Source organism: Gorilla gorilla, chromosome 10 (genome assembly GCF_029281585.2).
Source record: "Gorilla gorilla gorilla isolate KB3781 chromosome 10, NHGRI_mGorGor1-v2.1_pri, whole genome shotgun sequence".
NCBI lineage: Eukaryota > Metazoa > Chordata > Mammalia > Primates > Hominidae > Gorilla > Gorilla gorilla.
In genome coordinates, this window is record NC_073234.2 from 48,286,063 (window position 1) to 48,310,359 (window position 24,297).

The window sequence follows — 24,297 nt, forward strand, 5'->3', positions numbered from 1 at the left end:
GCTATAGGCCTGAGCACAGATACGTCCCCTGGGAGATGAGGCTTTGACCTTCCTGTGAATAATTGTTGACTCCAATTTCGGCTAAAGTTTATAGAAATTCTTTATTATTAGACAAAAATAGACTCTCTTTTTTCCCCTATTCATGTGATCCTACTCTGAATCTCTGCTCAGAGGAGGCAGTGACTTGCTCCCCACCCCTCTCCCATCCCTGCCGTGCTGGCACCTGCAGCTGGGTGGAACTGGCAGGGGCTGATCCCCTGGAGGGCTGACGTTCTCCTGCAGGTGGGGCTGCCTGATCTCCTTCGGGGTTCAACTGCTGATGCCTCCTCACCCCTCACACACCCATCTCTGCCATCTGCTCACATGCAAGGTCATCTTGTGGGCCTGTCCACTTAACTTAGCAGGCTGGGGGCGGGGAAGGAGAGCAGTGTCCCAGGCCTGATGCCCACTCCTCATTCCTAAGGGAGGGTGCTTTCTCCTGGGTCTCCTGGGTCCAGGCCAGGGGATGTGAGGGCTGTGGGGTGCTGGGAGGGGTGCAGTGTTGATGTGGGCTCTGAGCTTGTGGCCTTCCTTCATTTTCTCTGGCCCAGTAGAACTTTGGTGATGAAGGTGACAATGGCGCCAGCAGGCTGATCTGGGTCAAGCTCTGCAAAGAGGTGACACACATTCTCCCAGGGGCTTCCCGGCTTCTTGGCCACAAAACCAAAGATCCTAGGGGGATAAAGGGTGGGGAAGGGGCTTAACATTCCTTCCACAAGGGAATGTAGCTGGCCTTGGTGAGACAAATCAAATGCCAGCATTGAGAGGACAGCGGTGCCCTGGTCCCTTGGAAGGAAGAGGCTGAATTCGTGGGGAGGCTTACTTGGAGGTGGTCCCGTCTGGGTTGGTCCATCTGCAGAAGGAGAAGAAGTGTGAAGATGCACACCCCAGGGGACAGCTGCTGAAGGGGGGCTGGGGCTGGGGCTGGGGCTGGGGCTGGGAGCTGGGACCTGGTGGGACCATGGGGATTTGGGGCAAAGGGTTTGGAGGGAGAGTCACCTCCGGTCTTCAGGGTCAGTGCTGGAGAAGGTGATGCTGTTCACTGGATAATGGCGGCGAAAGAAGAGCCTGCAAGGAGGAGGGTGAGGAAGGTCACACTCAGAAACATGAGCCCCCAGGGGCCTTAAGCATGGGGTTCTACAGGGCTGAGTATACATACTTCCTTTGGTTGTCCGTCAGTGTAATGCCCTGGGCTGACACCTTGAAGTGGACAACAGCTGGTGTCGGGCGGGGGCTACAGCTCAGAGCTGCAGAGCTGGCCCGGGCCACAGCTTGGGGGCCCGTCAGTGACTCTGTCTCCACTGAGGTCAAGTAGAGCACGCTGCAGGCTACAGGGGCAGGGAGTGGGTCAGGGAGGGAGTGCCCATCCCCTAGCCACCCCCACCAGCTCTTGCACATTCCCCAGCTACTGCTGTCACATGCTTTACAATCACATAGGTGACTTGTTAAAAAGGCAGATTCCATGACTCTACTGGATCTACAGTCAGAAGCGAGGCAGAGAAGCCTCCCTGCTACCACCCCATGATCGTCTTGTTCATGAGACTTTGAGAACCTAGGCTGAGGACCCAATTCCTCATCCCCAACAGTATGGGGCTCCCCTGCCCTCATGGGTTGGCCAGGGCTCACCCACCTCAAGGCCTTTCAGTGCCCCATGCCCTGTATCCACAATGCCCCCTTGGTGCTCAGGGAGAGGGAGGGGAGTGGAGGGGAAGTCTCTACCAGCACCCTGACGCAGGAGGTCTGCCGCTGTGCTCATGTTGGTGGGCACTGGAGCCTCTGGGGTCTCTTCCAGAGGATCTGAGGGCAATGAGAACCGACAGGGAAGCTCAGAAGGCAGAGTGTTCCCCAGGCTGGAGCACTCCCTCTGCTTCCCCAAGGGAAGGCGGGGAGCCAAGACCTCTGGATCCTGCTTTGGCTGCAGGGGGTAGGGAAAGGTGGGGAGGACAGATGACCAGACACTCACCTTTGCTGGGAATGCGCAGGCAGCAGGGCAGGGAGATGGGGGAGATGGAGTGCTGGGAGACCAAGGCGGACAGGCTGCCTGTGGGAGAGGAGGTAGGAAAGTCCTGAGATGCCCAGGGTGCCCCGCCTTTCCCTTCCATCCTCCTGAGATCCCTTGGCAGCTCCCTAAACCGACCCAACGTAGCCTTCCCCAGGCTCCTGCTTCTCACCAAAGTAGGGCTCACTGGGGCAGCCCTTGATCTTCACCCCTTTGGGCCCAGTCTCAATGAGGAAATGGCGGACCAGCTGTTCCACGGGGTCCCCTGAGAGGAGGAGAGGGGAAGATTGCGGCTTTAGGATTCCAGGTTCCAGCTTCTTCCCTAATGGGATTCTTTCCCGAGCAGCTGAGGTCTTTTCCTACCTCTCCCCTCCACAGCGGCATGGCCAGCACAGCGCCCCCACCCGCCCTGTTACCTTGCCTCTGGCACCACCCCCAACTTCATCCCCACCCCACTCAGGTTTGGGTGTTCTGTACCTTTCCAGGGCTGGGCACTGGGTGGCGGTGTGGCCACCTTGAGGGCCAGCCCATAAGCTCCTTGGAATGAATGACTGTCCCTGATCAGGAAGGCCCCAGGGTCCTTGTCCTTCAGCAGGGCAATGGCTGCAGGGTGAGGGGTAGCGGGCAATGGGGAGGAGTTTTCACAGGGGTGGACTGAGCCCCATGCAGGCCCCCTCCTCTGCTGCCAAGCTCCATGGTCTCTGCCCTGACAGCTGTGGTGGTGGTAAGAGTCTGAGGCCAAGGCTCTAGAGTTCACAGGGGTTTTGACCATGTTGGATCTCACCGCCTTGGCCCAAAGCCCAGAATCACCTGCTGGTAAACACTCAGCCAAGAGTAAACACAGCTCAGACAGGAGGAGCCAAGAGCTTCAACAGGATGGGACTTAAAGCCAAGACAGACACCCTGGAAGGTGGGATGGAGTGGGGTGGGGGCAGGCTGGCTTCTCACCTTGGTCACGGGACAGGTGTGGCTTGTACCAGAACTTGGATGTATCCTGGACAAACTTGACATTGCTTTGGCTCTCTTGTGTAGGAGGCTCTAGGACAGGGAGGGAGTAGGTTCAGACCCCAGGGTACCCGGGTCCCCATCCATGCTACATCCCATGAGAAAGGGTTCTCTCAAGGTGGCACCAACCCCCTCAAGGCCTTTATACCTGGGGTTTGGGGGACATTATCTGAGAGCAGAGGTGCGAAGGTGACATGGTGACTGATGCCTCTGGCTGGCGATGATGCCTGCTCTGGGCCCCAGGGTCCTGGCTGTTGCCCCGGCCCGGGCAGGTGGCGTTTCTCAGGAAGTGGGGGCTGGCTAAGGCCATTGGTGTCATAGGAGGCAGCCAGGGGGAAAGCAGGTGTAGGTGAGCTCTGAGGCGGCTCTGGGCTGGCCACAAGCCAGGGCATCTGGGAAGGCACAGGAGTGAGGGGAGACCCATCTGGGCTGTCTGGGGGGCCTCGAGGGCCTTGCCAGGGGGCGTGGCGGAGGCCAGGAAGTGTGGTGGGCACAGGGCTCCGAGGACTGGCACCATCTGAGTGGCCCCCTGGACTCCTTTCCTGAGGCCAGTCACTGGGCGAGCTGGGAGGGAAGGTCGGAGAGACTGGGCTAGGGACCGGAGGCTCAGGCCCACTTCCCGACGGTAGCTCAGGGGCCTTTCCGGTGCCTGCCTGGGAAACAGGGGGCAAGGCCTCGCCAGGACTCAGTCTCTGAGTGGGCGCTGAGGTGGGGGACCTGGTGTCCTGTCGCCGGGTGCTGTAGGGTGGAAGGGCAGATGGTCAGCAGAGCCCCCATTGTGGCTGCTCCCACCCCACCTGCCTTCATCAACTGCTTGGACAAGAAAGCACTCAAGCATCCCCGGCCCCTCTGCATACCTTTCCTTGCCCTGGACTGGACTGCTGGTGTGCAGGGGCGTGGAGGGACCAGACAACTCTGACGAAGCACTGCATGGGGCATCTCGGGGAGACCGAGGCAGTGTGCTGTGCCCACTGGGGCCCTCCCTCCAGGACACCGGCTCCAGCGACTCTGCAGTGAAGGGGAGAGGTGGGCTGTGAGCAAGATGGGGCTCTTCTGTCTGGCTTAGCTGTTTCTCACCCTGTTCCCCCTTGACTTCCCCACCATCTTCCAGAACCTCCTCTGCCCTGGGCACTCCGCACTCTGGTGCCCCTCACCTGCAGATGCCAAGGGTCCTGCTGAGGCCAGGTGCCCAGGCAATGGGTACCTGTCCCCTCCCTCCTCCGTAGGGATCTCGTAGCTCAGCTTCCTAGATTGTGGATAGGGCGGGCTGCCCGGGGAAATGGAGCCAGCCCGTGGGGAGTGGGCACCAGGGCTGGGATACCCTCTGCCCTCTCCTGGAGAGCCACAGCTATGAGGCACGCGGCCATATGCTGGGCAGTAACTGGGAACTGCTCCTCCATAGCTGTATGTCACCAGGGCAGGGTACCCTGGATGCCCATACCTGCCTTCGGGGCACATGGTGTAGGAGCAGCCCTCGTGCCCTTCCTCGCCTGCCTTGGGTGGCTTCAGGCAGCTGTAGTCAGGCATCGGGGCATGGTGATGCCCACAGGCAGGCAAGAGCAGAGGCAGCGGGTGCCCAGGCCGCACTGGGTGCAGGAGAGGCTTGCCAGCCTCACTTGCCCACCCTTCTCCAGCCTCCCTCTCCAGCCGCAGTCCATACAAGGCTGCTGTAGGCAGCGCCAGCTTCTCCTCACAGGCTGGGCATGGGTATAGGGCAGGCAGCCCAGGGTCCTCCAGGATGACCACCTCCCGGTAGCCTGGGGTGCGGTAGCCAAAGTCCCCAGTGGCTGGTTTCCCCATCTCAGGTGGATAGGGGTATAGCCCCTCTGACAGCGATCGGCAGAGGCGCCTCTTCTCCATCGAGGCCTCGGCGTAGCCCTGGGGGGATCCCTCATAGCCCCCGTAGGCCAGTCGCCTCCTCTCCAGGGTTCCCTCTGGCCGGTAGTAGCCCCCATTGGGAACCCCGCAGGGCTCCCGGTAGCCCTGGCGGCAGGAGCAGTGGCGGCTGAGGCCAGGCCTGTGGCCTGGATACACTCCGAGGTGGGGGCCTCCGCCCACAGTGGGTTGCTCTTCGTCATCTAGGATGGCCGTCTCGCGCCCAGCTCCCCGGCCCCCACTGGCCACTCCGCAGCCTCCTAGGAGGCGATCCAGCTCCTGCCGTTCAGCAGCTGTAGGGGGCGGCCGGCCAGGGGACTCAGCAGCCGGCTCTGTGGTCAGTGTGGAGGAATGGCCTGAGTCGCTGCTGACAGAGAGCATGGGGGGTGGTGGAGGCTCTGGAGAGGGAGCCGGGGGGGTCTGCCGGGGAGGCCGCTGCACCTGGGCATAAGGACTGCCATCCAGGGGACCCCGGGTGTGGGTCAAGGAGCCTGAGTGGGGAAGAGGATCAGGGAGGAAGGGCAAGCGGGGAATAGGGAGGGAGAGAGAAAATTCATGAGAGGGGATGGCACTGGAGACAGCTGTCGGGCCGGGGGTGTCTCTCGGGAGTGGGCTCTGCCTGGGGAGGAGGGAGTGTGCTTCTCCCTGGCACCACCCCCCAGGGTCCCGCCACAACCCTGTACCTCCCACCCTGCAGGCTGCCCTGCGCACCATCCACACTGTCCTCGTGGTGCTGGTTGAAGTTCTCATAGGAGTCCCAGCGCACGGCTGGCTCAGTGGTGTTGTAGTCGACAGAGACCGAGGGGTCGTTCCGTGGAGTGCTGCCTGTGGAAGGCCACTCGGGTATTGGGGAGCAGGGGAGAGGCGGCCCTCAGTCCCCAGCCCATGTCCCTGCTCTTACCTTTGATCTTCTCGGGGCTGGAGGAGAAGACAAACTCCACGGAGGCTTGGAAGGGGAACCTCTCATCTATGGGGAGTAGACAGTGAAGAACCAGGCCCCTGGCCCATACCACACTCTCCTGCCTGCCTGCCACCTGGACTCCAGCCCCAGGCCACTTGTCTCAGACTCACCAGTCCAGGCCTCGTCCAGCTGGTCCTTGGGGAAAGTGAGCTGTGGTCCGTGGATGGTGCAGGTGTGGAATTGGACTCGGAACACGAGGGTCCGGTCTGTGCCCCGGCCACCCTTGTGATAACATGTTACCTGGGGGAAAGGCAGGAGGCTGGGGATCAGGCCTCATGTCCTCTTCTGCGCTTCCACCCTGGCGACTGCCTGGTCACAGCTTCTGCCCTGCCTCGATCTCAAGGTGATCTCCCTACTCGCTCTCCAATCTGTCTCAAATTGGTGACTGTGCCGCTACACCACCAACCCCTGCCCCATCTCCAGGATTCTTCTTGTTGACAGGACCCCCCTCACCATGACATCGCCTTTGAGGAGGAGGGCTGGCTCCAGGCTGATGCAAAGCTGCTGGGGACCAGGGCCTGCAATGTGACTGTGGGGAGAGAGGAGAAGGCAGAGATGAACCAGAAGCTCCTGCGTGCAGAGGCAGCTATGCAGTCAGGGGGAGCCAGGAGACCAGAGTCTGAGCCCTGCCCAGGTGTCTAGGGAGGCTGGAGAAGCAGGAATGCAGGAGCAAGAGGGGCCCTGGTCATGAAGTGTCAGGGGCCTGGGAATAGAGCACTCACTAGACTCCAGATGTGTAGACAAGCTGCATGGACTGGTAGATTTTAAGGAAGGGCTGGAAGCCTGGAGGGGCAGAGGAGAAGGCACAGGAGGGGTGCTGATAAAGAGGGCCTGAAGGTGGCTCTCCCTAGGGAGCACATCTCAGGCAGACTCACCTGTGCCAGGTTCAAAGGCTGGCAGCATGGGGATGAGCACATAGTGCAGGAAGAGAGGGCTGCTGTTCATTCTGATGGAGCCAGATAGCAGCCCACTGAAGTAGCTGATGTATCTGGTGGAGGGCGTGTCAAGGAGAACATAAGCCTTTTCCTCTGGAGGTCACCTTGTATCATTTCAACCATCCACCCTTAGAAGGCTGGCCCTTCTGCTCAGCACTTCCTTCCCATCTTCCGGGTCACCAGAAAGTTCTTCCTTGCATCTAACCTCAATCCCTCCTGCTCCCCTCTGCCTCAAAGCTCTTTCCCCAGAGCTCTGCTTCACTTTATAGTGGCAGGCCCTGACTGTCCTTCAGGTTCTCTTTATTACTGATCTCCTCATCTATTTATTCCCAGGTCTACTGCCTTCCACCCTACTAGCATGAAAGCTCCATGAGAGCAGGGGCTTTGTCCACTTTGAATTCTCAGCACCTGGCACGGCGCTTGGCACACTCAGTGAAGGTGTGCTGCATGAATAAGAGAGTCTTGGCCTTGGTAGCCATGAAGGGAGCTGCTCCTCTGGCCCATCCCCACCCAGGCTGCTCACCGACGCTGGGAGGGCTGCAGTTCTGTGGCCACCTTGTCCTCGCAGAATTTCCGCATGGTAAGAGTGGCCAGTGCCTGGTCCGCCCTGGGGACAGCAAGGCCAGTGTTGGGGATTAGGAATTAATCTTCATCCTGGCCTCCCATCCCTAAGCCCCAGGGGATGGAGGAGAAATATGATTCTCTAAGTCTAGAAGAAGCCCAGAGTGGTGGTAATGAGAATGAGAAGCACCATGTACAGTCACTTTACTAGTTGTTGGGCCTCAGGCAATTGTTCCCTGAACTTTAGTTTTTTCATCTGTAAAACGGGGCAACAAAACCATCTTATGGGTTGAATTATATCCCCCCAAAAGACATGTACCTCAGAATGTGACCTTATTTGGAAATAGGGCTGTTGCAGACATAATTAGTTAAGATGAGACCATACTGAAGGAGGGTGGACCCTGAATCCAATATGATTGGTGTCCTTATAAGAAGAGAGGAAGAGACACAGACAGAGACGCACAGGGAGAACACCATGTGATGACAGAGGCAGCGATTACAGTGATGTGTCTGCAAACCAAGGAATGCCAAGGCTTGCTGGCCACCACTGGAAGCTAGAAAGAGACAAGGAAGGATTCTATCCCGAGTCTCAGACGGAGCAAGGGCCTGCTGACAGCTTGGTTTGGGGCTTCTGGCGTCCAGAACTGTGAGAGAGTACATTTCCACTGTTTTTTGTTTTGTTTTGTTTTTGTTTTTTTTGAGACGGAGTCTGATTCTGTCACCCAGGCTGGAGTGCAGTGGCACCATGTGGGCTCACTGCAACCTCCGTCTCCTGGGTTCAAGCAATTCTCCTGCCTTAGCCTCCTGAGTAGCTGGGATTACAGGTGCCCACCACCACGCCCAGCTAATTTTTATATTTTTATATTTTTGGTAGAGATGGGGTTTCACCTGGCCAGGCTAGTCTCAAACTCCTGACCTCAGGTGACCTGCCTACCTCAGCCTCCCAAAGTGCTGGGATTACAGGCGTGAGCCAACGCACCCGGCCCATTTCCACTGTTTTACACCACCCTGTTTGTGGCTGCCCCAGGAAACTCTACAGACCATCTGCTGCAGACTATGTTACAGTACTAGTGATAAAAGGGAGGTGGAAATGCTAAGCTGACAGCAAAGGACTCTCAACGAAGAGGTGGGCTCCAGGGGAGATGGGTTCCTAAGGGGCCAGCTGGAGAAAGGGCCACTGGGGAAGCAGCTACTCAGGCGCTGGGAGCCTCACCCTGCAGAGATCTTGCTGTAGTGCATGTAGGCAGAAACGATGACCCCGAGCTTGCCCTTGTTTCCCTGACAGACAGAGAGACAGGGATGAGGGTCTGGGGGCTCCAGGCTGACCTGGAACCTCCAGGCACCAGGGAACCCGAGGTCCTGGCCCACCTTGCAGTATAGTACAACCACGTGCTGTGGGTCAGCACTGAGCCATGTCTCCATGGCTTTGCAGATGGAGCACAGCTTGTCCAGGGGTGGAGCATGCAGCTCAGGCCAGCCGAAGTCTTGAACCTGGGGAGAATGCAGGGGTGCAACTGGGGCTGGGGGCCACCAACAGAGAGAGATGGGCAGGGTGGAAAGGGGACAGGGCATAGGGGTCCGGGGGCAAGGTTGGGGGTCTGCTGGTTGTCCATGATAGCCTCAGCACTTTCCTTATCCATACAATGGGCTGATACCTGCTGCATCACGTTTTGGGGTGTCTCCAGTAATATATCATGGGAGAGTGGGAAAGTGTTTAAGAGTGAAGTAGATGCCAATTGCTACTATTAATAACGAGGAAGCTGGGGGCTTCTGGGGTTGGGGTGGCTTGGTTTAATGGTTGGGCAGGCCATTTCCTTCATACCTTGGGGTTTAAGCGGGTCAGGTCATGCCTTTTCTCTGAAAGGTTGAAGAGCTGAAATAAAGGGGGAGGGCTTTAGACAGAAATGATCTCCGGCAATGAGGCACGAGGTGGAGGTGGATCCTAAGTAAGAATCTTCCTCTAAAATAAGGTGCAGGCCGGTCGCAGTAACTCACGCCTATAACCCCAGCACTTTGGGAGACCGAGGCGGGCGGATCACCTGAGGTCAGGAGTTCGAGACCAGCCTGGCCAATATGGTGAAACCTCATCTCTACTAAAAATACAAAAATTTGCCGGGTGTGGATTGCTTGAGCCCTGGAGTCTTGAGACCAGCCTGGCCAACATGGCGAAACCCCGTCTCTACAAAAAATACAAAAAAAAAAAAAAAAAAAATTAGCTGGGCGTGAGTGACGCACGCCTGTAATCCTAGCTACTGAGGCTGAGGTGGGAGAATCGCTTGAGCCCGGGTGGAGGAGGTTGCAGTGAGGTGAGATCGTGCCACTGCACTCCAGCCTGGGCAACAAAGTGAGACCCCGTCTCAAAAAAAAGGTAAATAAATAAAGAAAATAAAAAGGTAGCTAAGGCCCGGCCTAGCCAGTCACAGCCAAGTCGCCAGCGTTCCAGGATTCTCCGCTCCGCTCCAGGCCGCGCTCCGGGCCCCGCCCCCACCCCCACCACTCTGGTCCCGCCCCCTGGCGGCCTCCCCTCCGCTGGTGACGTCAGTGATTAGCCTCGCCCATCTGGACCCCACATCCCTCTCACTGGCGGACTCCTGATGGCCCCACCCCTCACCAGGTACTTGTCCCGGTGCTTGGATTGCAGCACATGGGCCAGCTCGCGCAGGTGGCCCCGGTGCCGCTGTTCATCGGGCCGCGCAGGGAAGGCGGCGGCCAAGATGCGCTCCGTCACGTAGGTGAGGTCTAAGTCCCAGCGCCGCTCCATGAGCGGGTCCAGGCTGAAGCTCCTGGGGAGGAGGAGCCTACGCATGAACGCAGGGGCGGGGCACCCGGAGGTGGCTAGTGTGATGGGAAGGCTGTCTGTTGGGCAGCGGGTCCTGAGGGTGGGTGGATCGGTCCGGAGGGAGAATACGGCTTTGGGGGTGGGGGGCTGTCCCGGGGAGCTCTGTTGCGGGGCAGTGCCCTGGGCTGAGGTGTGGGGCCGGCGGAAAGGGGGTCACGTGGGACCACCCCAGCACCCTCACTTACCTGGGCAGAGTGCTGCGCTGCTTTGAGTGGTTCAGAGATTTGGTGGATCCCTGGTGGTTAACAGACAGTGTCTAGACATCTCTTTGGGTACCCCCTACTCTAGACTGCCCACTCCAGAGCCATGCACTTTTGTCTTCAGGAAATCTAGATCCTTACTCCCAAAGCTACCTACTTCCCCCTCCTCCTCCAGCATCACCTTACCAGGTGCTCTATGCGCCTGACTGGGGCCGTGTTTCGCCGCTAGAGGGAGATGGGGGAGGAAAAGGGAGTGGTTAGTTACAGCAGGGGCAAGGACCAGTGTGGGCCTTGGGGACAGGGGAAGGGAATGTCAGTGTCCTTTTGAAGGCTGTACTGGATAAGGGGAGAGGAGTCCTACCCCCAGCAGGCCCAAGGGCACAAGATCAGCAGAGGACTCGGACAGTTTTTTCTTTCCTCGTAGGATGAGCAATACCCACAGCACTCCGTTCAAGGTCATCTCCTGGGGGCCCTCTCTGGAGCCACCAGACCTCTGGACACCATGGCCAGGTTCCTTGCCCTCCCCACCCCATCCCAGAGCGCACTCACCAACTCCACGGGAGGCAAGGCCTGACAGGCTGAAGTCACCTGGAAGGGGACCGAGTAAGGAACTGAGCTCCTGGTGAAGGGCTCTCATGGGCTTGAGGATGGGGCAGCCCCTCAGCTTCAGGAGGAAGGTGGAGGGGCCTTCAGTGGATGGGCACAGGCTCCAGCTGAGGTTGCGCTATTTAAGGGCACCTCCCCTCTGGCCTCTTGGTCCCCCACCCCCCAGGCCCCCCACTTGTTGCTCTTGGCGCTCAGCCCCCAGCCCACACAGACCCCCATTCATCCAGCTGTAGGGCAGGAGTTATATATAGAGCCACGCAGGCAGGCCATGGCCAGGGACGGACACTGGCTTCTTTCACTGGGAGACCCCGCCCCTGGTCACACAGCTCCCCCAAGCCAGCTCCAGGGCCCTGGGACCCTCCTCCCCCTGCCCTGAAGGAAGAGGACCAGGGGACCTCCTCAGAGACAGGGCTGTCTCAGGTCCCCAGTGGACAGTGGGTGCTATCTACAGCTTATACCTGGAAAGGCCCAGCTTTTCCAGGGCCCAGGACAAGACCCGCCCAGGCATTTTGAGGACCCTTCCCCAGAGGGAAGGCACAGCCCATCCGGCTGCCCAGTCTCTGAAATCCTGCTCCCCCACTCCCCACCCACCCCACCCTTCCTCCTCCTCATTCTCCTCCTCTTCCCCACCCCCATCCTCTCGCCAGCTGCAGCCTGGGCACAGCACCAAGACAAACGCTGTCTTGCTGTCCACCCGCCTGGGCTGGCCAGCCCTCCAGAAGGCGGAGTAGGGCGGTTCTTAAAGGGCCCAGTACAGCACCTCTCCCACCCAGGAGGGGTTCCCCAGTGGTGAGAGGGGTGGAGGTGGGGGGTTGATGCCAGTGGGTTGCAGAAGCCTGTTTGGGAGGAGGAAGGGACTCCAGACCCTCTCCCCCTATCAGGTAGAATCAGATACCCACCTTTGCTTCACATTTTCTGTGCGTCGCCACCTTGCAGACTAGGGAAGGTAGGGGGAGGAGGGGGTTAGCAGGGGCCTGTGGGACAGTGGAAGGAATGGCCTTCCCTCATCTCCCAGACCCTGGAACCAGACCCTGGGACTTCCAAGATCCCACCTGGACTGGGCTGGCTGGGGCAGAGGAGCAGGGCTAGGTTTTGAGGGAAGAGTGTGGCAGTGGGGTACTACTGCCCAGGCCAGGGGTAACGTTCCAGGGTGGGTGGAGGTGAGGAGGAAGAGAGGGAAGGAAGACTACCGTCACAAGTCAGGATGGGAAGGTGGTGGAGAGTACTGGCTCTCCTGGGTTATGGGAGGTGTCTGTCATGGGGAGCCAGGGCCATCTGAAGGGGGAGGCAGCTGCTTCTTAGCTGCCATTGTGCCTAATCCAGGAGCAGCATATTACATTTGAGATTGTGTGAGCTGGCCTGCTGGAGTTGTGCAACACAGTGGTACTGGGTGGAGGGTCTCAGAGTCACAGGACAGAGCGCCTCACCTCTGCACGAAATGCCTGTCCCATCGATGGTCACCTTACATACTGCACAGACTGGAGGTTTCTTCCGGAAAACCTTCTCCCGGAAGCTATGAGGCTCAGCTTTCCTAGGCTGAAGGTGGAGGGACAAACAGAGGTGTGAGTTCCCAGTGGGCCCATCTCCATCTCTGGGACTGGGCAGGAGCCTTGCCTTAGCACTGCACTGGTTTTCTCCGTCCAGATCAAGCCCTCAAACTTGTAGGACGCACTTGGCCACAGCTGCTTCAGGGCGGTCATGGGGCCTGTCCTCAACTGTGCATGGAATCTGACCCCTTGCGTCACCTTTGCTGGGTCAGCTCCTCCCCAGGGGATCACCTGGGCCCCTCACATGGCCCTGGTGTGTGACGCCCTTGTGGAAAGCCTCCATGCTCAGGCTTTCCCCCTGGTGTGGTAAGGGTACTCCCTGACTCTTCCTATCTTGTCCTCCCCGCATGGAGACCTGTGTGCAGAGTGAGCAGGGAGGTTCCAAACATATGTGTTGTATGTCAGTCCTGCAGCACCAGACTGAGCCGGCAGGAGTGGCCTCAGCCAGTCCTGCTCCTTTAGCTCCTGCTGTCCCCACGCTCCAGGCAGCTGACATGCCCTCCTCCCCCACGGTCAGAACAACATGTTTACTCATTGTGCATTGAGGCAGCAGACAGCAATTGTGTAAGGGGGGTGGTCATGCTGGAGGGAAACAGATAGAGGCCTGTCACTGGGGAGAGATGTTTAGCTGGCTTTGGATGCTGTGAGTTCTCCCCCGACCCCCTGCACCCTGGCACTTGGGATTCACGCATTGAATGAGAAAGGAGTGGACCAGATTCCCTGTTCAGCCCCTCCTGACCCAGAGATGCAGTGAGGCAGGAGCCTGGGATGCCCCCTTAAGGCCCAGGCCTATCTCAGTCCCTTCCCCTCTCCCACTGTGGGTTCTCTCCTCCCATCCTCTGTCTGGGGACAGCTTGTCTCCTTGCCATCTCTCTGTTTTACCCATATTCCCCCTCCTCTGGAGTTCAGACTCCTGCTGTCCTCCTCCCGGGGACCCATCACAGTAGTATCTCAGGTTGTCCTGAGCTGCTGCTTTTGGGGCAAGGCTGGGAAGTTGGGAAAGGGAGTGATGGGGATGTGGGCAGCACCTCTGGTTTCTTGACTGTCCCTGCAACTCTTCTGGGCTGGACCAACTTTGTGGGACCCACTAAGACACTTGGGAGCATGTTGGCATTAGCGGCAGATATGGATGTTGTCAGTGGAAAGCAAACCTCCAGTTCCAAAGCACTCCTGACTCCCTCTCCTCTCTCTTTTTCCACCCTGCCACCCCATTTCCCTCAAACTTCCCTGGGCCAGGGAAGGGGCCTGATGATCTCTGAGCCTGCTGGAGGATACCTGGATAGCATGTGGCAAAGTCCTGCAGTGAGGCACCTGGGGCTTATGTTGGGGGGCCAGGACCTCCTGGGGTTGGCCCAGGCTAGAGCAGGGAAGGTGAGAGGAGCCAAAACAGACAGCAGGACCTACTCTAACCCAAACATCCCCTCACACTACAGCCCTGGCCACTCCGGAGGGGATGCTGGGCCAGGGAAGAAGGCTGAGGAAGCTGAAATTGGGAGGAAGGCCTGGCCTGATTCCTGGTCCCCTCCCCCACTGCCCGCACCTCCACCCCTGCCCCTCTTTTGCCCAGCTGGTGGGCACTCCTACCCTGCTTGTGGCCCGGCTGCTGTCCCTCCTCCCCAGGGCTCTGAGCAGCCTCTCCACAGGGCCGCTGGACTTCATGGTGTTCGGCTGGCTGGGGTGCTGGCCCCAGGGCCTGAACAATGCTGGGGCCTGGCCCGTGGCTTCCTGGAAGCGGCCTGGCGGAGGCAGCCGCTTCCCCTGGGCGGAGGGTAGGCTGTCTGGCTGGTGTGAGGAGAAGCCCGGCCCTGGAAGTGGAGGGAAGTGCAGGCGGGAAGGGGGCAGGTCGCTGCTCCAGGAAGTGGAGGGGGGAGGATGTGGGGGAGGCCAGGAGATCAGATTCCCAGGATCTACCCTGCTGGGAGTGTCAGCCTGTGATCTTTTGCTCCCCCTACTCCCCCGACTCTGGAGTTGTCCCACACCTGGGACACCACACTCTCCAGGGATCTGCAGGGATCCATGGTCTTGAGATCCTGCCCCCCGGTGGGGCCGGGTGAGAATTCTGGTCTCAGGGCAGGGCTAAAGGGCAAGTGGGGAACAGTGTGTCCCAGCCAGGCTCCAGCCTGAACTCTCAAGCTCTCGAGGGACTTCCGCTGGGGAGGGAGTGGAGCTGGGAACTACTACCAGCAGGCAGGCCCAGGATCCTGAGCGTGTCCTGATAGTCAGGTAAAAATGGGACTGGGGGCCCCCTTCCTGTCTCAGTTTCACTCGTTATGAAGTAGGAAAAGGAAAGCATGCACCGCCCACCTTTACCCTCAATACACCTTGCAAGGCCAAGTTCCAGCCACAAGACTGCTTTGCTCAGGTTTGGGGAGTAATCCATTCTCCTGCCACAGCCTAAGGCATATGAGGCCCTTCTCCTGAAAGCCCCCAGGTTTCTGCTCCTGACATAGTGTCCCCCACTCACCCATTCCCTGGCTTTGTTTCAGACATGATCTCACAGATCCCTAGCCCTCTTTCCAGCCCTGCAACTTGGGCTCTCTACCCAAGGGCTGCACCCTCCCCCCGCCGCAACCCCGAAGCCTGAGTACTACCTTCATGGCTCTCCTGGGTCTGCTCTCCTTCCTCAGCAGCTGTCCCAGGGCCTGAGGACTGGACAGGAGGTCCCCCCTCCCAACACATACTCCACCCCCATCCATGGGCCTCCCGCCTCCCTCCTGGGAACATGGCCAACTTCCCGTCCTGGGAGTCAAGGGAGGGAGGTGGATGGGGCCTTGGAAAAGGGGGAGTAATCTTCCTAAAAGCTAAGGGGTTAATGGCCTGGGAGTCTTCAGCCCCAAGCTGTGGACAGCAGCCCCTGGGACAGGCTATAGCTGTCACTTGAAAGAATGTGCAAATGTGCCCCTCTCATTTGCATGGTATTTATTGAATGTCCCAGTACTCAGGCAACTCCCCCAGCCCTGGCTTCTCCCACGGAGTCCCTTCTACTTGCTTCCTGCTCCTTCATATCCATCAGGATGGGTTCCCTGGGATGAAGAATCCTGCATTCTCTGGGGTGAGGCCTGCTGTGGGTGCCCACTTGAGACCCTTGCGAGGACCTGACTGGATTGGGCCTAGCCTGAGACCTCTCCCTTGAAGCTCCAATTTTCCAGGCCAAGAAATGTGTCCCCAGGATATCCTGGCCAGAAGGTGGCATCTGTGTGGCAGGCCTGGGCCCCCTGCCTGTAACTGGAGAGGAGCACGGGCTCTGTGACCCACCCCCATCCTGCCAGCCTGGCTGTGTCCCAGCACATTCCAGGCCCCTGGCCAGTGTGGGCAACCGGGCTTGGCCTTGTCCAGCCCCCAGCCCTGCTTGGGGGAGATGGGGCAGTGTGACAAGGTGGGCAGTGGGGGTGGCTTTTTTCCGTCCAGTCCCAGCTTCTGCTCCTATGGCACATGGCCCTGACCAGGACTCCTCTACATGCTTCACTCTCCTGCTGCCTCCATAGGGGCTGAAAGTCCCCTCACCTGGAACAGGTCCCCAGACATCCTCTCACCTTCACTGGTCTCACACTCCCCACCCAGACCCAGCAAGGAGGTGCCCAAGCAGTGAGCTCGGTGAGGGGTGGGGTGGTCAGGATCCACTGTAGCTGTGAGTCCCTCCCATCCTGTGGCACTCGCACCTCGGAAGGGAAGAAGGGATGGGATCCCTATGAGCCAGTCCCGAGGGGAAAAGTAGCTCACTTGAGGAGGGCTGGGAAGGCATCACTAGACCCTCTTGGACCCTCACCCTCCTCCCGCCTGTAACATTCCAGAGCCTGTCAACCTCTCCCCCAGCCGGGCCCCCTCTTTCTCCGAAGTCTTGGGTTTGTTTGGAGAAACCCCTCCACCCACACCCCCCTTCCTGGAAATAGCTGTGGTTGGAAGGGAGGCTGGGAGCCCGGCCGCCGCGGAGGAGGGGTAAGGCCCAGGGAAGGAGCGAGGGAGGGCGGCGGCTCTGGGGGTGTTCCCAGAAGGGTCTGGAGGATGGGGGCAGAGACGGAAGGGGGCCGCAGAGCGGGGCTGGCGAGCCGAATCAGCCTCATCTGTGCCCGCTTACGGCCTCAGTGTCCCACATGTGAAGCAGGAAAGGAAAACGTTCGCCCGCACCCTGCCAGGCCGGAGCCCGAGCGCCGCCGCCAGCTGCTGCCGGGTCCCGGGCCTGCGTGTGTGGCACGGCGTGCGGCCCCGTGCGCCCCGGGTGCTGGAAGGCGTGGCGGCCTGATCGACTAGGGCCGCGGCCGCGCCCCGCCCCCTAGTCACTGTCCCGGCCTCCCGCTGCTCCCAGCTCTCCGCGGCCAGCCAGAGCCCCCGGCCTCAGCCCTGGGCCGCGCCCCGCGCCCCGCGCCCTCTCGACCTCCGGCGGCCCCGCGCCCCCTGGCGCCCGCCCCTGGCACTGCCCGCGCGGCCGTGACGCAGAGACCGCCGCCCGCCCAGCGCGGCGCGGCCACTCACCTGCGGGGGGCGCCCGGCCGGGCGGGGGCGCGGCGGGGCGGGGCAGCAGCAGGGGGAGCCGCCGGGCCAGCCCATCCCGCCCGTGCCCGCGCCGAGCGGACGCGGAGGAGGAGGCGGTGGCAGTGGCGGGAGCGGGCGGCCGGGCTCGGCTGGGCTCCCTCCCGCCCCCGCCGCGCCCCGCGCCCGCGCCCGCGCCCGTGGCAGCCCGCTCCTCCTCCTCCTCCCTCCCGGCTCCAATCCCCACGTTCCGCCAGCTCCCCACCCCTCGGCCTCCTCTCCTCCCCACCTTCTCCCGCGAACCCACACTCACAAAGAGCCGAGGGGAGAGAGGGTGCGCAGACGGCCAGCGGGGCCGCGCCAGGGACATACTGGAGACAGGAAGTGGCTGAGAGGGGGAGAGAGTTGGAGAGAGACGGCCGCGGAGGACACGGGGACGGGAAAGTCTGAGAGACGGGGAGAGCCTGACCCGGCGGGACACAGGCAAAAAGAAACACGCGAGCCAGACAGAAGCAGAAGAAACGGTGGGCGTAGGTCCAGAAGGGACTAGGAACAAGGGGACAGGGAACTGCCGCGCAGCGTCAGCCTCTTACCCTCCCCACAGGAGTGTGCCTGGGCTTGGGCCTGACCTGAGAGGACCACCCGTGGCCTAGCCTGGTGGTGCTAGCGTCTCCTACCCAGGCGGGCGCCTGAATCAGGTGAAGACACCTGGTGTTACTTTTGGCCCAAGTCATTGGACACCCTTCCCTGGTCCTCTGCCCCACAGGAGACTTCTCCTGGGCTAGTATTCTCAAAGGATTCACAGCTGGGGACCTTTCCGTCAGGCTCAAGCCCCCATCTCCACCCGCAAGCAGCTCCAGCCATCCCATCCACTGCCCTGCTTTATTCATTGAGACGGGAGTCTGTCTCTGTCGCCCAGGCTGGAGTGCAGTGGCGCCATCTCGGCTCACTGCAACCTCTGCCTCCCAGGCTCAAGCGATCCTCCCACCTCAGCCTCCCGAGTAGCTGGGACTACAGATGGGCGCCGCCACGCCCAGCTAATTTTTTGTAGAGATGGGGTTTCGCCATGTTGCCCAGGCTGGTCTCCAATTCTTGAGCTCAAGCGATTTCCCCTTCTTGGCTTCCCAAAGTGCTGGGATTACAGACGTGAGCCACCGTGCCCGGCCCATTGCCCTATTTTAAAGAGCTGAACCGTCATTCCCAGTTCGCAGGAGACCTCTGAGAAGGTCTTCCTTACATTTAACTTGAGTCCAGCCTTTCCAAATGGAGATGGAAGTTCTTTCTATGGTCTGACCTCATTCCCTTCTTTTGCAGTGCCTGGTACTGGATAGGAACTTCATGGAATGGAGCTAATGGGCCGTAGGGCAGTTTTGAGTCGTGCCACCCTGGAGCGGAAGGTGGAGGGTAGGGATAAGGTAGGGGACATCTTCCTAGAAGTTCTGAACCTGTTGCCATTCCTACATTCCCCCAACGTCCTTTAGCAGTGAGCACTTCCTGAAACTTTCTCCCTCCTTCACCCTCCCTGCTGGATTTTCCATGATGAAAAGGGGCGGGGGGAAGGAAGGTTGGAATTCTGAGAACCCAGTGCCCAGGGCTCAATGCCCAGTGCTTGCCCAAAGCAGCCAGTACCACTGGCTCTAAGGCCTTCTTTCCCTCCCTGTCTCATCTCAACTGGGTCCCTTGTCTTTGGCAAAGGCTGAGAAGTCTGGTTCTCATTTCCAGGGGGTGGAGCACCTGATTCCAATCTTGCCACAGGGAAGAAGAGTCTGAAGAAGTGCGTGATGACTGTGTGTCCCCCCCACCCAGAAATTGGCATTTGGGAGGGGTGGATATGGTTGGGACTGGGGATCCTTGATCTTACTGCTCTTGGTTGAGTTGGTGTCCAATAGACAGTTTCAGAGGTTAGAGCAGTGGGAGTCACTGGGGACTGGGGACGGGAGAGGTGGGGGTGGGGGAAGCCAGGCGGGAATGAGTAGGGAGGCACTGGGAGGAGGGGAGAGGCAAGAGTTAGGGGAATACCGAGGAAAGTGGCAGGGATTGTAGGCTCCTGGAGAAAGGGCAAGGCTGAAGGTTGTCCCATGTATTTTGGCCAGATTTGATTATGTAATCGAGATACATGAGATAATTGTGTTCATGTCTCTGGAGCCTTCAACCAGCTCTTTTAACATCTTGCTCTTCCCAGCATTCCTTAGGGTCTTTGGCTGGGCTCTGGGATGGATGCCGTGGGAGTACCTTTACCTAAGCTCTAAAGTTACCAATGGAGAGACTGGGACTCAAAGAGGAACTTGATTGGACCCCAGAGAGGTGAGGGGTAAGGGCTAGAACCTCACACATGCTGGTTTTGCTGCTGCCTGGCAGGCCCATGGGAAGAACTTTAGAGGTTCCAAGGAATTGGAAAAGGGTCACAAGATGGGTGGCCAAACTCCCAGCTCAGGCTTGATTCCTACTCTCAATGTGGGGATAGTGGGGAAGGGGGCTGCAGGAAGGGCTGAGAAAAGCTGAGAATGAGAAGTTATACAGGAGGTAGCTTGGTGGGAGTGAAACAAAAATGAGTGGTTCCTGGGCCAGCCAGGCATCCTGATTTCCAGCTCACAGCAGCAGGAGCTTCAGCGAGGAAGAAGGAGAGGAGGAGAAAGCCAGGTTGATGTTAGTAAAGGTCAAACAATTTCAGGAGCACCTCTGACCTCCCTCCACACAGGTTTTCTTACCTTGACTATGCAGAGGGTGGTCCATCTTGGCACTGAAGGTGGAACCCCCTCTTCCATTGTCTGGGGTGACCCCATGCCTGTAACTGAATGTGCTCAGATCCTTGGGGTACGGGGACTGTATGGGGAGGATTTGAAGGTGTGGGACTGTCCTGGCTGGAGACCACTGGGTCAGGAGAACTCCAGTAGAGGGTTTGGGTGCTGGGAACCAGGAAGAGTGGGGGAAGGGGCAGAGCCAACTCCAGAGGCGGATCTCCTGGCTGAGGACAGAGGGTGTATTGTCCAAGCAGGAGGTTGCTGCAGCTGGGCGGGGAGCAGCTCAGCTCGTCTCTTCCAAATTTCTTTTGGGGGAGGGTAAGGGAAGCCGGGCCCCTCTTTACTTGTGGCCCTGGGGGCTACAATGGTTGCTGAGAAACAAGGCTTATTTGACAAATAATGCTTCCCAGGAGCAGATGTGTAGCTCTCTCACTTCCTGAGAAACCAGATGCTGTGAGCTCGCTTAGCACTTGAGGCGATGCCCTCAGCACGAACTGGGACCCTAGTGCCTTGGGATCCAGAGTATAGTGCTTGATTCTATTGAGAAGAAACGAGGCTAATGTGGACTGGGAGACACACGGGACCTAATCAACCTCAAGTTAGCCCTTTTGAAGTAGGTTGCTGCACCTGCACTTTCCCCCTACTCGTCCAGTAGTTCAAGATTTACAAGACGTTGGCAACGAGGGCTGACCAGTCCTGGGTCCATTCCTGCAGCTGGGGGGCTTCTGGGTGGACCCACACTTTTTTTTTTGAGACAGGGTCTTGCTCTGTTGCCCAGGCTGGAGTGTAGTGGTGTGATCACAGGTCACTGCAGCCTTGACCTCCTGGGTTCAAGTGATCCTTCCTCCCAAGTAGCTGCGACTATGGGCATACACCACCATACCTGGATAATTTTTCTATTTTTTTGTAGAGACAGGGTCTTGCCATGTTGCCCTGACTGGTCTCAAACTCCTAGGATCAAGCGATTCTCCTGCCTCATCCTCCCAAAGTGCTGGGATTACAGGTGTGAGCAACCATTGAGACAGTCTCGCTCTGTCACCCAGGCTGGAGTGCAGTGGTGCGATCCCGGTCCACTGCAACCTCCACTTCCCGGGTTCAAGCGATTCTTCTGCCTCAGCCTCATGAGTAGCTGGGACTACAGGTGTACACCACCAAGCCTAATTTTTGTATTTTTAGTAGAGACGGGGTTTCACCCTATTAGCCAGGCTGGTCTAGAACTCCTGACCACATGATCTGCCCGCCTTGGCCTCCCAAAGTGCTGGGATTACAGCTGTGAGCCATGGCACCTGGCCACACATGTCTTTTTAAATTTAAATGAGGATGTGGCCATATTACAGCCCAGGTTTTCTCTGACTTTAGAGTACCTTTTGGGACATAGGGCCTTCCTCTCTACCCTTTCTGTACGCAGCCATCATAAACCTTTCAACAAGCCTTTCCTATTTTTATGTTCCTTCTTTCCATCATTTACCTAGACCTCATTATTGCACAGCTGAGAGTGGCTTGAAACAAAGGCTTGGAGAATGTGAGTGAAACTGATTCCTGTGGTGGAGAGGCAGTGAAAAAGCATTACCTTGTAGGTTTCCAGGCAGCCTGGACAATAGGGGCACCTAAACCCACATTGAAAAGCCTTCACATCATCACAGCTGAGTCTCACAGCCTTCAACTTTACCAGTTTTGGAGAACAGAGATAAATGCACTGGCCAGAAACTAGAAGAGCAGCTGCTCCAATTGGCTGGGAAATGTCATTTGTGTTAACTGGCTCCTCATCTTGGCTCTTAAATCCCCAAAATTGTTGACTGAGGTTTCCCGGGCTCCTTTCTATGCTCCACCTCCTTGTGACCTTAAGGATTCTCTGCCACTGTCCTAACCCCTTTCCCGCCTTACAACAATGACCAGTCTGTCCCTAGCTGTTTGGAAAATTCCCACTGAGTCTGTGAGCCTCTGTTCTGGTAACCTCGACCAGCCTGTCACCAGTATCTCTGGTCCACCAGTGCGGTGTAACTCAAGGGAGCAGCATCTCTCCAGATTGCTGAAGTGAGGGAGGGAGATTATGAGGGAACTGCCCCAAGGACACAAGGATTCATTCTTAGAGTTCCCACATCTTGATTAAAATAAACAGTACAGGAAATAGACTGCAGGCACATCCAGGTGATTAAAAAATTTAACACCAGGCAGAAAAAAAAAAAAAAAAAAAAAAGCCAGAGGGGAGCTAGGATGCAAACTATTATTGGGCCTCAATGAACACTGAAATAGATTCCCTTGTAACCCCACCCTCTAATCTTGGACAATATGGTATCCAATACTGAATGAAAACTTCAGAGATGGTAGGGGAAGGAGGAGCAGGTGGTCAATGACTCCAGTAAAAACCACTGGGAGTGCAGAGTATTTGTCAAAGAACTTCAGCATTACAATGAACTTTAAAGATCAGATTTATTTGGAGAAAACAAAAAACCCACAACCCAAAGGATGGGATTTTACATCAAGACATCTCCCAGGTAATAAGTCTACAGATTACAAATCATTTTCATAGAAGATATTTTTGTACAAATTTTACATGTATTCAGGAGCGGGACATTAATCAATCCCTGTTTCTATTTTAATAGGGGGGACAAGGTAGGGGAGAGGGAAAAACAGTTTTGGATGTAACTATTTGGAAGGAGAGTAGACATGAAGAGGGCAAACCCTAGCTTTTCATTATCTACAATTAATAGTTTTTTTTTCTTTTTTAAAAAAGAAAAAAAAAAAACCTTTCAATCTTCAATACTCTTTAAAAGCCCACTTCTTAGCTACTGGCCAATCCACACCAATTATTTAAATTCACTTGGTACACACCTTTGTCCACTGGGTAAATTATATTCATTATGCCCACTGCTGCAGCACGCATAAACCAACACCCCTGCATGGCTGAATAGGGCCTAATCTAGGACTGATGGGAGAAGGGCTTGCAAACCAAGATCAAGGTGTTTCTTTGCTAATACTGTCTACCAAGCTGATCCCTACAAAAATGCATATAAAAGCAGGCAAGTTTAGCTACTGTGTTGCAAGAGAAACCAGGACCTTGTTAAATAGTTCTCTCCATTACCATTTATTCTCTCAAGGGAAGCTTAAAAAAAAAAAAAAACAAAACAACAACACATTGGTCTGGCCACCTCATGAATCCAACAAGCATTAGTGTGGCATTTCAGTGGAGAAGGAAACTTGGGGGGAAAAAAACCCATCAAGGTTGTAACAAAGGCTCCCAATTTAACTGTCCCTGTCCCTATTTATCCACCATCCAAGACCATCCATTATTCTAGAGCACTCTGATCAATAAAAGGGGTCAAAGCATCAGGAGCAGGCAAGGAGTGAGAACCAAAAGACATCAAGAAACCGATTTGCTTGAGAAAAGCAGCGATTCTTCCTTTCAGAGTTCTCCATGGCTGAGAGAGAAAATGCCCAAGACATCATGTATGTGACTTAGATACTGCTTTTTGGGAGGTTAAGAGTAGCATGAAGAACTTAAGATGACGATAAGAGTCTAAATTTTTAGTTTCAAGGTTTCAATAGAATGTGGATATATTCAAACTTTCAAAAACGACAGTGTTTAGAAAGGGTAAAACTAGGACACAGAAAACATTGGGAATTACCATGACCCCCAAGTGCTTCCGGCTCCAGGAAATAACCATTCATGTGTTTGCTGGAGGTCACACAATTTTCCCCTATTACCTGGTGCAAAATGACTCATCACTTCCCAAAAGCTTCTTTTCAAACCACGATTTTCCCATTTTGGTCCAATGCAGTCCCATTCTTTATGGCCTATAGTCTCACTCCCAACTACCCTCCTGGGGGGTAAAAAAAAAAAAAAAAAAAGGAATTCCCTCTAGGCTGGCTTCCAAAACTCAGAATTAAATAAGAGGAGGGGCTGGCAGCCTCCTGGAGACTAAAACAACTTGAGGCTAAATCTACCTTTCCAAGAGTGGAAAATTTATTCAGATAATGTTTGAGAATTCATATATGCCACAATAGGATAAAAACTAAAAGGTAGAAATCTCACACTTTTCCTTCTACCTCCCTCCCCTACTGCCCAACCAGGTTCCAGGCGTTATATCACTGTCATTACCATTTCTGCTAAATGGAGACCCCTAGGCACTAATCACACTGGCAACTGCATGGTGACATAACGCACCACAACTTTTCCTCTAAAAAGCTGTAGTCCCTTTCTCTCTGGCTGTATTGGCAATTCTCCAGTTACTTCAATACTTCAAAGGCTGCAGCAGCATGCAAAATAATTTCATTTTTTGTTTTTAAAAAAAGGTAAGAAAGGTCTTCAGGAGATGGTGAGTTTTATTTTGTCTTGTCTGGATAGAGGTTTTGATTTGCTCTCGAATGTTCCAGGGTGGAGAGAAACTAGGAGAAAAGCACAGGATGTAGAGGTCTATTCGGCATAATCTTCTCCCTCATTTTCATCTTCACCATCAACAGAGAGAGCAGCATACTTGCTTGCAGAACTGAACTTCTGTAACACAACGAGAGTGACAGGATA

The 24,297-nt window shown here is 56.7% G+C and overlaps 2 protein-coding genes and 1 long non-coding RNA gene across 11 annotated transcripts in view; 1 reads left to right on the forward strand and 2 right to left on the reverse strand.

Moving 5' to 3' along the window:
- Positions 1-82: 82 nt before the first annotated feature.
- TNS2 (tensin 2) lies at positions 83-19,974 on the reverse strand. 7 transcript variants are annotated; one of them, XM_019038293.4, is made up of 29 exons: positions 19,743-19,974; positions 12,448-12,556; positions 11,920-11,957; positions 10,964-11,002; positions 10,601-10,639; positions 10,400-10,449; positions 9,987-10,158; positions 9,198-9,248; positions 8,744-8,866; positions 8,589-8,653; positions 7,338-7,421; positions 6,755-6,867; positions 6,602-6,662; positions 6,333-6,408; positions 5,990-6,119; positions 5,820-5,885; positions 5,630-5,743; positions 4,198-5,409; positions 3,901-4,051; positions 3,192-3,781; positions 2,987-3,076; positions 2,516-2,641; positions 2,211-2,303; positions 2,003-2,080; positions 1,759-1,836; positions 1,199-1,367; positions 1,039-1,107; positions 863-892; positions 83-711 (listed from the first exon to the last, which is right to left on the reverse strand). In XM_019038293.4, exons 1-29 carry the CDS (start codon positions 19,815-19,817, stop codon positions 573-575), a joined length of 4,230 nt encoding a protein of 1,409 aa, XP_018893838.3. In that variant the 5' UTR covers positions 19,818-19,974; the 3' UTR covers positions 83-572. The 7 variants fall into 7 exon arrangements, with proteins under 7 accessions (XP_018893838.3, XP_055213137.1, XP_055213136.1 ...); XM_055357162.2 differs by lacking the exon at positions 19,743-19,974 and adding an exon at positions 17,348-17,478; XM_055357161.2 differs by lacking the exon at positions 19,743-19,974 and adding an exon at positions 17,038-17,173.
- On the forward strand, positions 17,434-22,525 carry LOC109029137 (uncharacterized). Of its 3 annotated transcripts, none has more exons than XR_008670135.2 (4): positions 17,434-17,558; positions 18,349-18,449; positions 18,757-19,338; positions 20,686-22,525. It is a non-coding gene; the product is annotated as an uncharacterized lncRNA (long non-coding RNA). The 3 variants fall into 3 exon arrangements; XR_010129332.1 differs by having other exon boundaries at positions 21,248-22,525; XR_010129331.1 differs by having other exon boundaries at positions 18,757-18,808; positions 19,217-22,525.
- EIF4B (eukaryotic translation initiation factor 4B) overlaps positions 22,187-24,297 on the reverse strand; it is a 36,425-nt gene continuing 34,314 nt past the window's right edge. The window contains exon 15 of the mRNA XM_004053206.4: positions 22,187-24,270. Within this exon, the coding sequence (XP_004053254.1) occupies positions 24,190-24,270 (81 nt within the window). The 3' untranslated portion in view covers positions 22,187-24,189. The remainder of the gene's footprint in view (positions 24,271-24,297) is intronic.

Coding starts and splice junctions, on each gene's coding strand:
- TNS2 (XM_019038293.4), bottom strand. CDS start 19,817: ATGGGGTCACCCCAGACAATGGAAGAGGGGGTTCCACCTTCAGTGCCA. Junction 11,958..12,447: donor GACAGGCATTTCGTGCAGAG/GTGAGGCGCTCT, acceptor TACCTTCCCTAG/TCTGCAAGGTGGCGACGCAC. Junction 1,368..1,758: donor CCTCCTGCGTCAGGGTGCTG/GTAGAGACTTCC, acceptor CTGCCCCTGTAG/CCTGCAGCGTGCTCTACTTG.